The 15786-nt window shown below is 41.3% G+C and overlaps 1 protein-coding gene across 1 annotated transcript in view; it reads right to left on the bottom strand.

Annotated features, from left to right (window-relative positions):
- Window positions 1–10178, bottom strand: part of LPA (lipoprotein(a)) — a 277581-nt gene extending 267403 nt beyond the window's left edge. Inside the window, 4 exon segments of the mRNA XM_063707988.1 lie at window positions 376–557; window positions 4548–4707; window positions 5915–6096; window positions 10030–10178. Of these exon segments, the coding sequence (XP_063564058.1) occupies window positions 376–557; window positions 4548–4707; window positions 5915–6096; window positions 10030–10076 (571 nt within the window). The 5' untranslated portion in view covers window positions 10077–10178.
- Window positions 10179–15786: the final 5608 nt, after the last annotated feature.

The following is a 15786-nucleotide window of genomic DNA, read 5'->3' on the forward strand; positions in this document are numbered from 1 at the left end:
TGCTCTGAATGCTGGCTACTTGGAGAAATCCCCGGAAAAGCTTACTGGCTTGGAAAGAGTGACACACCTGACAGCATGTTACAATAAAAATTTTGGCTAGGACACCGAGATAGCCCGTTTTACAACAAGGTGGATTTTGAAGTCGATCACCCTGGAGGGTTTGTGCGCATCCTAAAGACAAAGCCCAACCACGTTGCACCAGAAATCACTCCGCTGGCTCCCCCAGAGAGTGCACGGAGGCTTCCTCCTACATGGTAGAACTCAGTCAACACTCGAGCATCCGTTTACCATTGAAGGCGGCTGCATCACTGGGAATTTCCACGGCTTTTCATCCCAGCATCGAAGCGTGTAGATGTCTGGCCACAGACTCCTTACCTTGCTCGGAAGGAGCCTCTAGGCTTCGAACCGGGGTAACAGTCGGAGGCGCGACGGCAGTCCCTTCTGCGTCTGAGCATTGTGTCAGGTTGCAGTACTCCCACCTGACACTGGGATCCCTCGTATAACAATAAGGGGCTGCCACAGGATCTGGATTCCTGCAGTAGTTCATGATCAAGCCACTGGAAATTCCAAAACGATACACGTCACAAGAGGTGGGACAACATGCAGGGGCACCCCACACCCTCTCCTTTGTGCTGCAACAAGGTCACTACCGGTGCCTTTCTAATATTCCCATTAAAAGTACCATATGATTGCCACCAGCAAAAATGGCTCTCAATCACTAATCCTCTCTGCACATCTCTCATACTTAATAGATTATTACTAGTTTTTAAAATAAAAAATCGAAAGTAGCAAACGCTTCCTAGAAACACTGAGATAACACATACACGTGGCCAAAAAACGATCAGAGTATTCTCCTTCTGCCTTCTGCCCAATCCATCTCTCTGGAATAACTGGCATGGGTTTTGACGTCTGTATTGTGGAATTGTGTATTCACATACAAATGCATCTGTATCTGTCTAGTCTCCGTATCTCTCTCGGTAGGACTTCATATTCTAATGTGGGAGTTGCAACTAACATGTGGTTCTTCAGAAAAAACACGTCATCCAGGAGGATAACCGTTCCAGGTCAACCCTCACACTCTATGTACTCAATACGTAGTGAAAAGGCTCTACCTTTCCCATAGAAAAGCATTGTGCAAATAGTATTACTGTCTGTCAGGTTTAGTAGGTTTGTTTCTCCAAGACTTGTCAAAGCTGCCCTGGAAAACTTGCTCCCAGGCAGGATGCAGTATCTCTAGAATGGGTTCCTAGGCAGGTCCTTCTCTCCTGCTCTCAGTCTACCCTCTGCTGGCCGCAGCTACTCCGGGACTGAGGGAAAGGGGGATGAGTTGAAAGAACAGTGGGACCCACGGCATAAAGGAAGACGGCAGGGTGGACTAAGAGATCTGAAGAGGTCGGACAGCTACGGAGCAGCAGAGAAAAACGCATTAGGGGGCAAAGCAGGCGAGTAGTTTGGGCTGCGGCGATCTTGAAGCATTCGCTCTTCCTTATGCCTCCCAAGAACGTTGCTCCAACCTCTCAGTATCCTCACATTCATGACCTGTGGCTGCCTGAGAAAATGGGAAATGTATTATGGGCCATGGGGACCCAACACTGTCTCTCTAGAGACTCTAGACTTGTGGCCTGGTCTCAACCCCAGACCCTCCATTCCAGGAAGCTGGTTCAATGAGCAACTGGATGTATAAGAGCCTGAGCTCTTGGAAGACTTCTAGTTCTTCCTTGGCTTCCCTCTTTTGAATGCATGGACTATTCTTATGATACCAAAAACCTCAGAGTTCAAACCTTTGTGATTGCTCTAGGATTTGCAATATCCCTTTGAACCCACACAGTACCCTTTTATTAATATGACACACCATCGTGCATGAGGTGAGAAACTTACAACGGTACACTTCGAATTAATCCCTACAGGATTTATGCTACCATTTCAAATTGTTACCTCTACATATGCTGAAGTTCAATATCTTGCTATCATTTTGTTTCAAGTAGTCAACTCTCATTTACAAAGATATAGAAATTTGATCAAGAAAATGTTTTGCATTTACATCTATCTACATTTGCCAATTGCTGGATTCTTCATTACGTGGGCTGCATAAGGTTCCTTTCTTGTTCAATTCTTCTTCTGCCTAATTCCTTCGGGTCACCTCTCTTGTTACATAAGCCTGCTGATTTCCAATTCTTACAGTTTCCCGTTTCTTTGTTTGGGGCAGTGCACAATATGCATTTATCCAACATGGATGATCTTCAAGGCATTTTATTGCTGGAGTCAGCATTCCCGGTTGATCTCTTTTTGTTCCTGATTATCACTTTAACAATATTCCCTCGCATCCGGATTCTGAGGTGAACACATTGGCAATTTGTATCACTGTACTTCTAGGAAGACACAGCTCTTTTTCCTCCAGTTTCTCGTGACATGTTTCTTCTCATTATATCTTTGCCTTGTTACCTTCAAACTGTGATGTACAAAAGTACATCATACAGGTTGGGTTTTGTTTTTCGAAATTCCCTATATGATCCCTTGAGTTTCACGATTCTGTGATTTTTTTTTAATGATCTTCGTAATTGAAAAGTTATCAGCCATCCTTGATTCAGGTATTTGTTTCTATTCCAAACTCCCTTGCTCTTTACTGGGACTTGCTTCCCACATGCAGGAAATCTTTTCATATTTTCCTACATGTCTGTGAGGCTCGCTTAATTCTATATTTCACTATTTCTTCAGGGGCGCGCGTGTGTGTGTGTTAGAACTTGTGAGTTTCTGCGTGTGTGTGTGTGAGTATGGGTGTGTTTTCAATGTGTGTCTGTGTGTGTGTGTGTGTGTGCGTGTAGCTCATTCTGTAGGTTCTGTAGAATTGTGTTTCGGGTAATGTTTTCTTCTGAAGCGTCTAAATTGATCTGGCGGCCATACAGTAATTTTTTCAATTAAGACATCCTTTTTTTATACTAGCTCTTTAATTTAATTTGGCTATTCTGTACTGTTAATTTCTCTTGATATGATATCTGCTTTCTTGCATGTTGTTTTTTTAAATATTTGAAATCAGTCATCATACTGATATGTCAAATTTTCACGCAATTCTAATCATTTCTCTCATTTCTGAGCCGGTTTGTATTACCCGATTTATTTCCTGCTCATGGGTCACACGAAATGCTTTTCTACATGTAGTCAAATTTTAAATTTAGGACTCACTCTGCGGATACCGCATAGCTGAGGCAATTGACTTTGTTGTTTACTTCTAAAGAGAGTTGAGATTTCCTCTCACAGGGAGTTCATTGATTGGAAACCGATTTGATGCTTGGACACTTGCTTTTCAGCTGTGCAAGGGGTTGTCTGCAGCTGACTTTGTTCTAGTAATATACTAACTGTACTTTTAAATTACGGCTGTTCTGGGGTCTCCACTGAATTGGCAATGTGTTCCGTGAGGACTCTCTGGTCTAGCTGGGAAGAACTCCAGTATCCCAGAGTGCTATGTGATCTCTCTCTTCTTTATTGAGCTTCCTGTGCTCTTGTACTTGCTGTTTCTCAGTAAACGTTCTATGCCACACTTTCCTGTGGAACCGTTTTCTGTGCACAGGCAGCGTCATGTCAGGCCAACGACTGGAGGAGACTTCTATGCGTCTTTGTAGAGTTCTTTTCCTCCACAAACCAGTTCTGATTTCTAGCAGACCTAGAAAATTTCAGCTACCACAGTCATCCCACACTCCAATCCCTCTCCTCCATTCAGCAAGATGGCTACAGTCTGCTTGGGCTCCATCTCCTTGCTATTCAGTACAGGAAGGGTATCCAGGAAGAAAGCCAAGGCATCTACCGAGTGGAGCTCATCATTGCCCCTCTCTCAATTCTCTAGGTCCTCTACCATCTGTTGTCCCACATGTAGAAACCGTTTTTCCATGTCTCTGGTAGTCGCTTGTGGCCAAAATATTGGCCATTGGGTGGTCAGACCCGGGCTTCTCTCCATCTACCCATCCCTTTTACTTTTCAGCATCCCTCTCTGTGCTGACTCTCATCTGCCTTCCTTCCTTGGATCTTCTCTTGCTGGGAACCTGTATCCCTTCAGGCCACTGGTACTTAGGAACGAGCGTTTTTCTCACAATTGGAATATACGTAGATATAGAAACAGATCAATTCACCTGTCCATAAATAAGCACCTATTCTTTCCTCTTGAACCCAGAGAGAAAAGGCAAACGCAACCTTCCCTTCAGGAAGTGGAAGTCAGAATAACGGAATTCCAACTGGAAAGTCTTCATTGACGTTTAGTTGGTGTTGTGGAAGGGTAATCTAAGTGTTTGGTCGTTTGTCATTCTGACTTTCTTCACAAAGTGATCTCCTGACCTCCAGATTTCCCTTCTGCTCAATAAAACTAGGAGGAAGGAGAGGGAACTTAACATTTCCCTTCTCTCAGACCCTTAGCTCCACAGCAATCATCCTGAGACATTTTGCTGCGCCATCTGCATCTGTCACAAGTTGAGTTCGGAGAACTCAGCTTGAAACACATCTCTTGTAACAGAAACTTCAGTTGGCCCTTTCTTCTCTTATGGTAAAGAACAAAGACATACGCATTTGGGTAGTATTCTGGGGTCCGACTATGCGAGTGTGGTGTCATAGATGACCAAGCTTGGCAGGTTCTTCCTGTGACAGTGGTGGAGTATGTGCCTCGATAACTCTGTCCATTACCGTGGTAGCACTCCTGCACCCCAGGCCTTTGCTCAGTCGGTGCTGAAATGAAAACACAAGAAATCAAGCTGAGTATCTCTGAGCATAGAGAAACATGTGAAGCCATCTGTGACACAACCAGAAAGGAGTCTATGAGAATTACGAACGTTCTCTTTTCCTTATCCATAGGCAGATGGATGTGAGAAAACCAACCAACAAACAAACACCAAAGCAACAGATTCCTACCATTCTAGAACTGTAGTAAGTTCTTGGAAATATTTCACCTGACACCTCAGAGAAACACAACAGATCAGATTCCTCATTGGAAAGTGAGCTCACGAGGTAGCACCTTTCTAGGAAACTCTACTGAATCTTCATGCAAACGGCACTGCATTTGGCAATGCGGGCTGCAGGTGGTAATTGGCTGTCGGGGGCAGAGTTTGGGACAGACATGGAAATTTTGCATGTTTCCCTACACCGTTGATCATGAAAGCCAAGGCTTTTGGCTTCCGGGCCATGGGGCAGAAAACGGTCCTATATATCTGACTGAAGACAAAGACACTTTGCTTCTCAGGGATGTGTGCACGCCAAAAGCTTCTTCCCTTGGAGGAGAGAGGGAATCCTCTCATGCCCTGCATCCTGAATTGCAGTAAAGTAGAAGTCTACTACTCCTTCTCTCTAGACCCCTCACAGGTACAAGTGTCATCAGAAAGAGGTTTAAGAACACTGAGAAATCACTCCCTTCAAAGCCTAGGGCTGAAGAGCCTTAGAGCAATGGGAGCTCATGTACCTCTCCATAGACCCAGGGCCACATGGAATCAATGCAGCCCTGTTAGGTTTCTCGAGGGTGACAGGCTCCAGAGCCACATTTCTCAGAATCTGCAATGCTGAAGATTCCTCTGAATGCTAGCTACTTGAAGAAATCCCCGGAAAAGCTTACTGGCTTGGAAAGAGTGACACACCTGACAGCATGTTACAATAAAAATTTTGGCTAGGACACTGAGATAGTCCGTTTTACAACAAGGTGAATTTTGAAGTCGATCACCCTGGAGTGTTTGTGGCCATCCTAAAGACAAAGCCCAACCACGCTGCACCAGAATTCACTCCGATGGCTCCCCCAGAGAGTGCACGGAGGCTTCCTCCTACATGGTAAAACTCAGTCAACACTCGAGCATCCGTTTACTATTGAAGGCGGCTGCATCACTGGGAATTTCCATGGCTTTTCATTCCAGCGTCCAAGCATGTAGATGTCTGGCCACAGAGTCCTTACCTTGTTCGGAAAGAGCCTCTAGGCTTGGAACTGGGGTAACAGTGGGAGGCGCGACGGCAGTCCCTTCTGCGTCTGAGCATTGTGTCAGGTTGCAGTACTCCCACCTGACACTGGGATCCGTTGTATAACAATAAGGGGCTGCCACAGGATCTGGATTCCTGCAGTAGTTCATGATCAAGCCACTGGAAATTCCAAAACGATACACGTCACAAGAGGTGGGACAATATGCAGGGGCTCCCCACACCCTCTCCTTTGTGCTGCAACAAAGTCATTACCGGTGCCTTTCTAATATTCCCATTAAAAGTACCATATGATTGCCACAAGCACAAATGGCTTTCAATCACTTATCTTCTCTGCGCATTTCTCATACTTAATAGATTATTATATTCAAACAAAAAATCCTCTAAAGCAGCTAATGCTTCTTAGACACACTGAGATAGTACGTACTTGTGGCCAAAAAATGATGAGAGTATTCTCCTTCTGCCTTCTGTCCAATCCATCTCTGTGGAATAACTGGTATGGATTTTGACATCCGTATTGTGGAATTGTTTATTCACATAGAAAAGTATCTGTATCTGTCTAGTTCTCTGTATCTCTCTCGATAGGACTTCATATTCTAATGTGCGAGTTGCAACTAACATGTAGTTCTTCAGAGAAAACATGGCATCAAGGAGGATAACCTTTCCAGGTCAACCTTCACACTGCATGTACTCAAAACCTAGTGAAAAGGCTCTACCTTTCCCATGGAAAAGCATTGCGCAAATAGTATTACTGTCTCTCATTCCCATATCATGTGGGTCAAGTAGGTTTGTTTCTGCAAGACTTCTCAAAGCTGCCCTGGAAAACTTGCTCCCAGGCAGGATGCAGTATCTCTAGAATGGGTTCCTGGGCAGGTCCTTCTCTCCTGCCCTCAGTCTATCCTCTGCTGGCCGCAGCCACTCCAGAACTGGGGGATGAGTTGAAAGAACAGTGGGTCCCATGGCATAAAGGAAGATGGCAGGAAGACTAAGAGATCTGAAGAGGTCGGACAGCTATAGAGGAGCAAAAATCAATGAATTATGCGGCAAAGCAGGTGAGGAGTTTGGGCTGCGGCGATCTTGAAGCATTCGCTCTTCTTTATGCCTCCCAAGAACGTTGCTCCAACCTCTCAGTATCCTCACATTCATGACCTGTGGCTGCCTGAGAAAATGGGAAATGTATTATGGGCCATGGGGATCCAACGTTGTGTCTCTAGTGGCTCTACACATGTGGCCTAGTCTCAACCCCAGACCCTCCATTCCAGGAAGCTGGTTCAATGAGCAACTGGATGTATAAGAGCCTGAGCTCTTGGAAGACTTCTAGTTCTTCCTTAGCTTCCCTCTTTTGAATGCATGGACTATTCTTATGATACCAAAAACCTCAGAGTTCAAACCTTTGTGATTGCTCTAGGATTTGCAATATCCCTTTGAACCCACACATTAACCTTTTATTAGTATTACATACTATCGTGCATGAGGTAAGAAACTTACAGTGGTACACTTCCAATTAATCCCTACATGATTTATGCTACATGTTCAAATTTTTACTTCTACATATGCTAAAGTTAAATATATTGGTATCATTTTGCTTCTACTCATCAACTCTCGTTTAAAAAGATATAGACATTTGATCAAGAAAACATGTAGCATTTTCATCTACATTTGCCAATTGCTAGGTTCTTCATTATATAGGCTGCAGAAAGTTCCCTTCTTGTTCTATTCTTCTTCTCCTTAATTCCTTCGGGTCACCTCTCTTGTTACATAAGCCTGCTGATTCCAAAGTCTTACAGTTTCCGGTTTCTTTGTTTAGGGGAGTGCGCAATATGCATTCCTCCAATATGGATGAACTTTAAGGCATTTTATTGCTGGATGTAGCCTTCTCAGTTGAGCTCTTCTTTCTTATGTTTATTACTGTAATGTTATTGTGTCCAGGTTGCAGTGTTTCTGATGGGAACACATTAGTCATTTGTATCACTGTTCCTCTAGCAAGACACAGCTTTTTGTTTTTCCCGTTCCTTACGAGATTTTTCTGTGTATTATGTCTTTGCCCTCTGACAGTTGAACTGCTATGTACCCAGTGGCATCCTACAATTGTCATTTTAGAAATTATTTTTCTGATCCATTGAGCTTCTTGAGTCCGTGATTTTTTAATCTTCTTTATATTTGGAAAATTTTCAGCCATCCTTGCTTTCAGTATATATTTCTGTTCCAATCTCCTTCCCCCTTTCTGTGACTTGCTTCCCACATGTAGGAAATCTTTTTATGTTTTTCTTTATGTCTGTGTGGCTCGGTTGATTTCATTTTCAGCATTTGTGGATGTGTGTGTGTGTTTGTAAGCTTATACATGTTTGAGTGTGTGTGTATGCATGCGTGTGTTTTGTATGTGTGTATCTGGTTCTGTAGGTTCTATGCAATTATTTTTCATTTGGTATTTTCTTCTGAAATGTCTAACTGGATGGGGAGGCCATCTAGTAATTTTTTCATTTAAGACATATCTCTTAGTAGTTCTTCGATTTGGCTCTTTATACTCTTACTGTCTCTGGATAAGGTGTCTGTTGCACTCTATATTCATGTTTTTTTAAATCCTAGAACTCAATTATTATATAGTGATATGTCAAATTTTTATGCCATTCTAATCATTTCTGTCTCTTCTGGGTCTGTTTGTATTGACTGGTTTTTCTCCTGCTTGTGGGTCACACTAAAAGGTTTCTATGTGTAGTCAAGTTTTATATTTAGGCCTTACACTGTGGATACTGCATAGCTGAGCCACTTGACTTTGATGTTTACCTCTAAAGATGGTTGAGTTTTCCTCTCAGAGGCAGTTCATTGACTTGGACATCATTCTGATGCTTGGAGACTTCCTTTTCAGTTTTGCTATTGTTTGTGTGGAGCTGCCTTTATTCTAAGAATACACTAATTCTACTCCTAAAGTATGGCTTTTCCTGGGTCTCTACTGAATGCCCAAGATGTTCAGTGAAGTCTCTCTCCTCTGTGTGGTCCAAACTCCGATATCCCTTAGTGCTATTTGAGCTCTGTCATGTTTATTGAGCTCACTGTTCCATTGTAGTTGCTGTTCTTCCATAGATGTTCTTTGCCCTACTTTCTGGTGGATCTATTTTCTGTGTACATGCAGCTTCATGTTTAGCCAATGATTCGAGGAGATTTCTATGCATATTCCTAGAACTCCTTTCCTCCACAAATCTGTTCTCATTATTAGCAGGCCTAGAAAATCCTAGCCACCTGAATAATCCCAAACTCCAATGTCCCTCCTCTGTTCAGCAAGGTGGCTACAGTTTTTTTGGGGCTCCATCTCCTGCCCTTCAGTGCAGGAAGGGTCTCCAGGAAGAAAACTAGTGCATCTGTTGAGTTGATCTCATTGTTCTCTCTCTCGCAATTCCCTTGGTCCTCTACCGTCTATTGTCCAATATGCGGAAATCATTTTTTCTTGTCTTTGGTAGTCACTTATGTGTGAAAGACTGGCCATGGTGTGGTCAGACCCCAGCTTCTGTCTATCTTCCCGCACTTTTTATTGTTTAGCATCTGTCTCATTTCTTACTTTCATCTGCCTTCCTGCCTTTGCTTTTCTCTTCCTGGCAACCCGTATTCCTTCAGACCACTGGTGCTCAGGACACAGGGTGTTTCTACCCGTTGGAATAGACATAGATATAGAAAAAGATAGATTCGCCTTTCCATAGATATGCACATATCATTTACTTGTGAGCCAAGACAGAAAAGGCCAACACAACCTTCACTTCAGGAATTGGAGATTAGAATTATAGAATTTCAAGGGGTAAAGATCACATTGCCCTTTAGTGAGTGTTGTTGAAGCTGACTCTGTCTAAACATTCTGATTTTCCATTATTGTGGCCTCACCACCACCAGATATTCTCCTGATTTTATCAAACTCTCAGGAAAGAGAGCCAGCTTACCATTTCTCTTCTATCATACTCTTTGCTCAAAGTAATGTTTCTCAGACATTTTGCCATGCATTCTATGTGTGAGAAAAATTTAGTCGTAAGAAGTTAGCTTGATGCACACCTTTTCTAAGACAAATTTTACTTGGACCTTGTTTTGCTTACTGTAAGATTAATGACATACGCATTTGGGTAGTTTTCTGTGGTCTTATTATGTTGATGTGGTGTCATAGATGACCAAGCTTGGCAGGTCCTTCCTGTGACAGTGGTGGAGTACGTGCCTTGATAACTCTGTCCATCACCATGGTAGCAATCCTGGACCACATGGCTTTGCTCAGGTGCTGCTAAAATTAAAACAGAAGAAATCAAACTGAATAGTTCTTAGAACAGAAAAAAATGTGAAGTCATTTATGACACAAACAGGAAAAAGTCTCTGAGAATTATGACCATTCTCTTCTCTTGATTAGCAAGCAGACAGACGTGCAAAAAACCAAAGGAATAGATTCATAGCATTCAAGAGCTTTATTTAATTCTTAGAAATATTTTATTTCAAAGTTTAGAGGAAGTTAACATATCAGAATTCTTCTCACCAGAAACTATGCTCATGTGCAAGCTCTTTTTTAGAAATCTCTTCTTAATGTTCATGAGGACCACAGGACAGGAGAGATCAGAGGGAGATACATTTGGCACTGCAAGCTGTAGGTGGTGATTGGCTGTCAGGGTCAAATATGAAAACCTTGCACAATTCCCTAGACCATTGCTCAGAAAAGCCAAAGCCTTAAGTTTCTGGGCAATGGGGGAGAAAAATGGTTCTGCATCTAGCACTGCAGGCAAAGCCCTTCACTTCTCAGGGATAGGTAGATGATCAAATCTTATTTCCTTGGAGGAGAGACTGGAAATTTTCTTGTGCCCAGCATCCTGCATTGCAACATAGCAGACGTCTGCTACTCTTTCTCTCCAAACCCACCACAGGTTCAAGTTCCATCCAAATAAGGCACAAGAACACTGAGAATGCATTCCCTTCAAAGCCCTGCAGAACCTGACTAAAACTGAAGTGGCTCCAGGAGATACAGCATTTGTTTATTTCCACCAAAGATTGAGCATTCATTAAGAAGAAACAGCAGTTTCAATGGGGCTAGATTATGTGTATGAAGATATCCCCTCTGTAGTGCAGGCATGCAGTGACTGCTAAAATCTAAGAATAGACAGGAACACTGAGAAAATTCTTCCACACCCCAGGCCCCACTCTAAGCAAAAGATAGCAGCAACCCATCACTGGAGGAATTTAAACCTGTGGTGCATTTAAGATAAAAGCAACAAGCACAAATGCCAAATTCAGTTCAACCAGTTACTAGGTTGACTCAATTGACCACAAAACATATTTTCAACAGAAGATGGGTGCCCATTTCAAAGCATAAATAATTTACTGCAATCTCTACTGTTCCTCCATTTATGATACCCAGTGTTTGATTAAACAATTACAAGACACACCAAAAGCTGAAGAGGGAAGATAAGTCACTGTTAAATAATAAAGCAATCAAGACAGACTCAGAAAAGACACCATCTGGAAACTATCAGTTTGGGTTTGTATGGTACCTATGTTAATATGTTAAAGAATCTTATGGTAAAGGTGGACAATATCCATGGATGGGGGAGAATTTCAGCAAAGAGATGGAAACTATAGAAAAGAGTAACATGAAAATGCTAGGAAGATATTTATAATATCAGAGATGAAGAATTCTCTGAATGCACTGAGGAGTCAACTAGACACAACTAACAAAATAATCCATAAACTTGAACATAGTCTACTAGAACTTATCCAAACCAACACAGATACAAAAAAAGAGTTCCTGACGAAAAAAAAAAAAGCAGAAGAAGCATATAAGGTTTATGAAGCAATATGAATGATCTAACATTTGAATACTTACAGTCCAAAAAGAAGAATACAGAGAGAGAGAAGTGAAAAAAAAAAACAGTAGAATAGATAATGGCTATGAATTTTACAAAAACAATAAAAATCAACAATCTGCAAATCCAAGGAGCTCAGGAAACCTCAAGCAGAATAAATACAAAAAGTTAATAATAAACAAATTATAGTCAAACTGTTGAAAAACAAAGATGAGAATATCTTAAAGGCAGTCAGAGAAAAAGGAACTATTGAATACAAAGAAACAAAGATCAGATTTCTAGTCAGAAACTATTCAAAATGGAATATAACGGAACATCATTGTTAAAATGATACAAGGAATGAAACTCTCAACCCAGTATCTATACTCAGCAAAATCACTTTTAAAAACTGAAGGCAAAATAAAGACTTCTTCAGACAAAGAAAAGCTGAAAGACAACAGCAACAGCAGTCCCGTGCTATAAGAAATGCTAAAGGTTGTTTTTCACAGAAAGAATGTGACTCCAGATGGAAATTGGGATCTACTGTAAAAGATAAGGAGCACCAGAAATTGTAAAATAAAGAAATTGTTCAAAATATTTGTAGTCATAATCACTTTAAAAAACAACTGATTATTCAGGGTAAAAATAGTGTCAATGTATTATGAGAGCTATAACATAATAGAAGTAAGCCTCTATTACAAAGAGCAATAGCACAACATTTTGGGAGGGAGGAAGGAGAAGTGCAATGATGTAAGATTTCTATATATCCAGTATAATTCTGTCATTTGAAGGTGGAATGTGAAAAAATCAAAGTATATATTATAAACATTGTGGAAAATACTAAAACCATTAAAAATTAATTTAATAAGTAAGTCATGGAGATAAATTCAATATAAATGAAGGCAGAAAAATATGAAAAAAGGAACAAAGTTTAAATGGGACAAAGAGAAATAACCAACTTAATGGTAGATTTAAATTTAATCCTATTAACAACTACTTTAATGCAAATGGTCTGAACATCTCAATTTAAAAGCTGAGAAAAAGATATACAAATACTAGTGAAAATAGAGCTGTGAAGGCTGTATTCATATCAGCACAAATAGACTTCAGAACAACGAATACTTCCAGAGATAAGAAGAAACATTACATAATGATAAAGGTCTTCATCAAGAAGACCTAACAATCCAAATACACGTGCCTAACAACAGAGCTTCAAAATATATAAAACAGAGTTACAATCTAAAAGAGAAATAGACTAATCTAGAGTTAAAGTTGGACACATCACCATTAATCCTCAGTAGTCAATAAAAAAAGAGAAAGACAAGCAGTAAGGATACAGAAGAACACCAGCAACCAACTTCACCTAAATGACCTTGAGAGAACACCCCGCTCAACAACAGAAGAAGACAGTCTTTTGAAGAGTACATGAAAGTGAGTTTTAGAACTCAATAATGAGTTCTGAAGTTGAATCAGTAATTAAAAACCTACACCAGAAAAACCCCTGGACCAGAGAGATTCCTAGCCAAAGTATACCAGTCATATAAAGAAGAGCTGATATCAAGCCTCCTGAAACAATTCCAAAAGATAAAAGAGGACAGACTCATTCTATGAGGTCGTCATCATTCTGATATGGAACAACAAAAAAAGAAAACTTCAAGCCAATATCCTTGATGAACACAGATGCAAAAATTCTCAATAAAATACTAGCAATTGAATCCAAGAGTACATCAAAAAGCTAATCCACCACAATCAAGTAGGTTTTATTCCTGGGATATAAGGTTGGTTCAATATATACAAATCAATAAATGAGATTAATGACATAAATTGTATTAGTCAGGGTTCTCTAGAGGGACAGAACTAATAGGATATATATATATTTTATATATATATAATATATATATATAAAGGGGATCTTATTAAGTAGTATTAATCACTAATTAATTCCACAACAGGCCCTCTGCAAGCTGAGGAGCAAGAAAGCCAGTCCAACTCCCAACGCTGAAGAATTTGGAGTCCGATGTTCAAGAGCAGGAAGCATTTGGCACAGGAGAAAGATGTAGGCTGGGAAGCTAATTCAGTCTAGTCTTTTCACATTTTTCTCCCTGCTTTACAATCTGGCCACACTGGAACTTGATTAGATGGTGTGTACCCAGATTAAGGGTGGGTCTGCCTTCCCAGCCCACTGACTCAAATGTTAATCTCCTTTTGCCACACCCTCACAGACATAACCGAGATTAATACTTTGCATCTTTCAATCCAATCAAGTTGACAGTATTAACCATCACAAGTCCAACTCCTTGTCAACTTGAACCCATACACACACCCTGAAATCATACATAATCTTCAAATAAAGACAATAATAAGGTCATAATTATGCCTAATATAATAAAACTATCCTCATACAACCAGAAACGCACCAATCCCCAAACCAAAAGTTATTACATAAGGTTAACAATATTTAAATGCTGATATGAACAACACTTAAATGCTTAAATGCTGATGTGAAGTCCATAAATCTAAGGTCACATGATAAAGGAAAAATAAAGGAAATAAAATAAAGATATTTTCTTAGCACAAGTGTACACATGCATTTAGAAAGTGGATGTAGTGCTGCAGCTGTCCACTTTCGGGTGGTGCCTGCATATCGTGCAGAACCATCTGTGAACCAGTCCTTAGTCTTCCCTTCCTCTGTCAACTGATCATAGGGAACTCCCCATGAGGCCATTGGTGCAGGCTGGGGGAGGGAAGGCAGGGTGGCATGAGTGGAGAACATGGGCATTTGAGCCACTTCCTTATGTAACTTACTTGTGCCTTCAGGACCTGCTCAAGCCCGATCACATATACACCACTTCAATTTGATGATGAAATGCCGCTGTGCTGACCCACTTCATGGCTAGATGGGTCAGAAAGCACCCAGTTCATGATAGGCAGTTCAGGTAGCATGGTGACTTTATGAAGCACAGTCAAACGTTCAGTTACCACCAAAGCCCAATAACAGACCAATAGCTGTCTCTCAAAAGGAGAGTAGTTATCTGCAGAAGTGGCAGGGCCTTGCTCCAAAATCCTAGAGGTCTCCACTGTGATTCATCTATGGGGGCCTGCCAAAGGCTCCAAACAGCAACCCTATCTGCCACTGACACCTCAAGCACCATTGGATCTGTGGGGTCATGTGGCCCAAATGGCAGAGCAGCTTTCACAGCAGCCTGGACCTATTTCAGAGCCTTCTTTTGTTCTAGACTGCACTTAAATCTGGCAGCCTTTCAGGTCACTCGATAAATGGGCCAGAGTAACACACCCAAATGAGGAATGTGTTGCCTCCAAAATCCAAATAGGCCCACTAGGCATTGTGCCTCTTTCTTGGTTGTAAGAGGGGCCAAATGCAGCAAGTTATGCTTCACCTTAGAAGGAATATCTCCATAGGTCTCATGCCACTGGAACCCTAGAAATTTTACCGAGGTAGAAAGTCCCTAAATTTTAGCTGGATTTATTTCCCATCCTCTGGCATACAAATGTCTCACCAATAAGTCCAGTGTGTGCTACTTCTTGCTCACTGTATCCAATCATCATAATGTCATGAATGTAATGGACCAGTGTTATATCTCGTGGAAGTGAAAAGCGAGCAAGGTCTCTCCAAATAAGATTATGACACAAAGCTGGAGAGTTGATACACCCCTGAGGTAGGGTGGTAAAGGTATATTGCTGGCCTTGTCAGCTGAAGGCAAATTGCTTCTGGTGGGTCTTATGGACAGGAATGGAGAAAAAGCCATTTGCCAAGCCAACGGCTGCATACCAGGCACCAGGAGATGTGTTAATTTGCTCAAGCAACAAAACCACAACTGGTAGAGCAGCTGCAATTGGAGTCACCACTTGGTTAAGCTTAAAATAATCCACCATCATTTTCCAAGATCCATCTGTCCTCTGCACAGGTCAAATCGGAGAGTTGAACAGGGATGTGGTGGGAATCACCACCCCTGCATCTTTCAAGTCCTTGATGGTGACACTAATCACTTCAGTCCCTCCAGGGATGGGATATTGTTTTTGATTTTTTTATTTT

This window comes from Gorilla gorilla, chromosome 5 (genome assembly GCF_029281585.2).
Source record: "Gorilla gorilla gorilla isolate KB3781 chromosome 5, NHGRI_mGorGor1-v2.1_pri, whole genome shotgun sequence".
Classification (NCBI taxonomy): domain Eukaryota; kingdom Metazoa; phylum Chordata; class Mammalia; order Primates; family Hominidae; genus Gorilla; species Gorilla gorilla.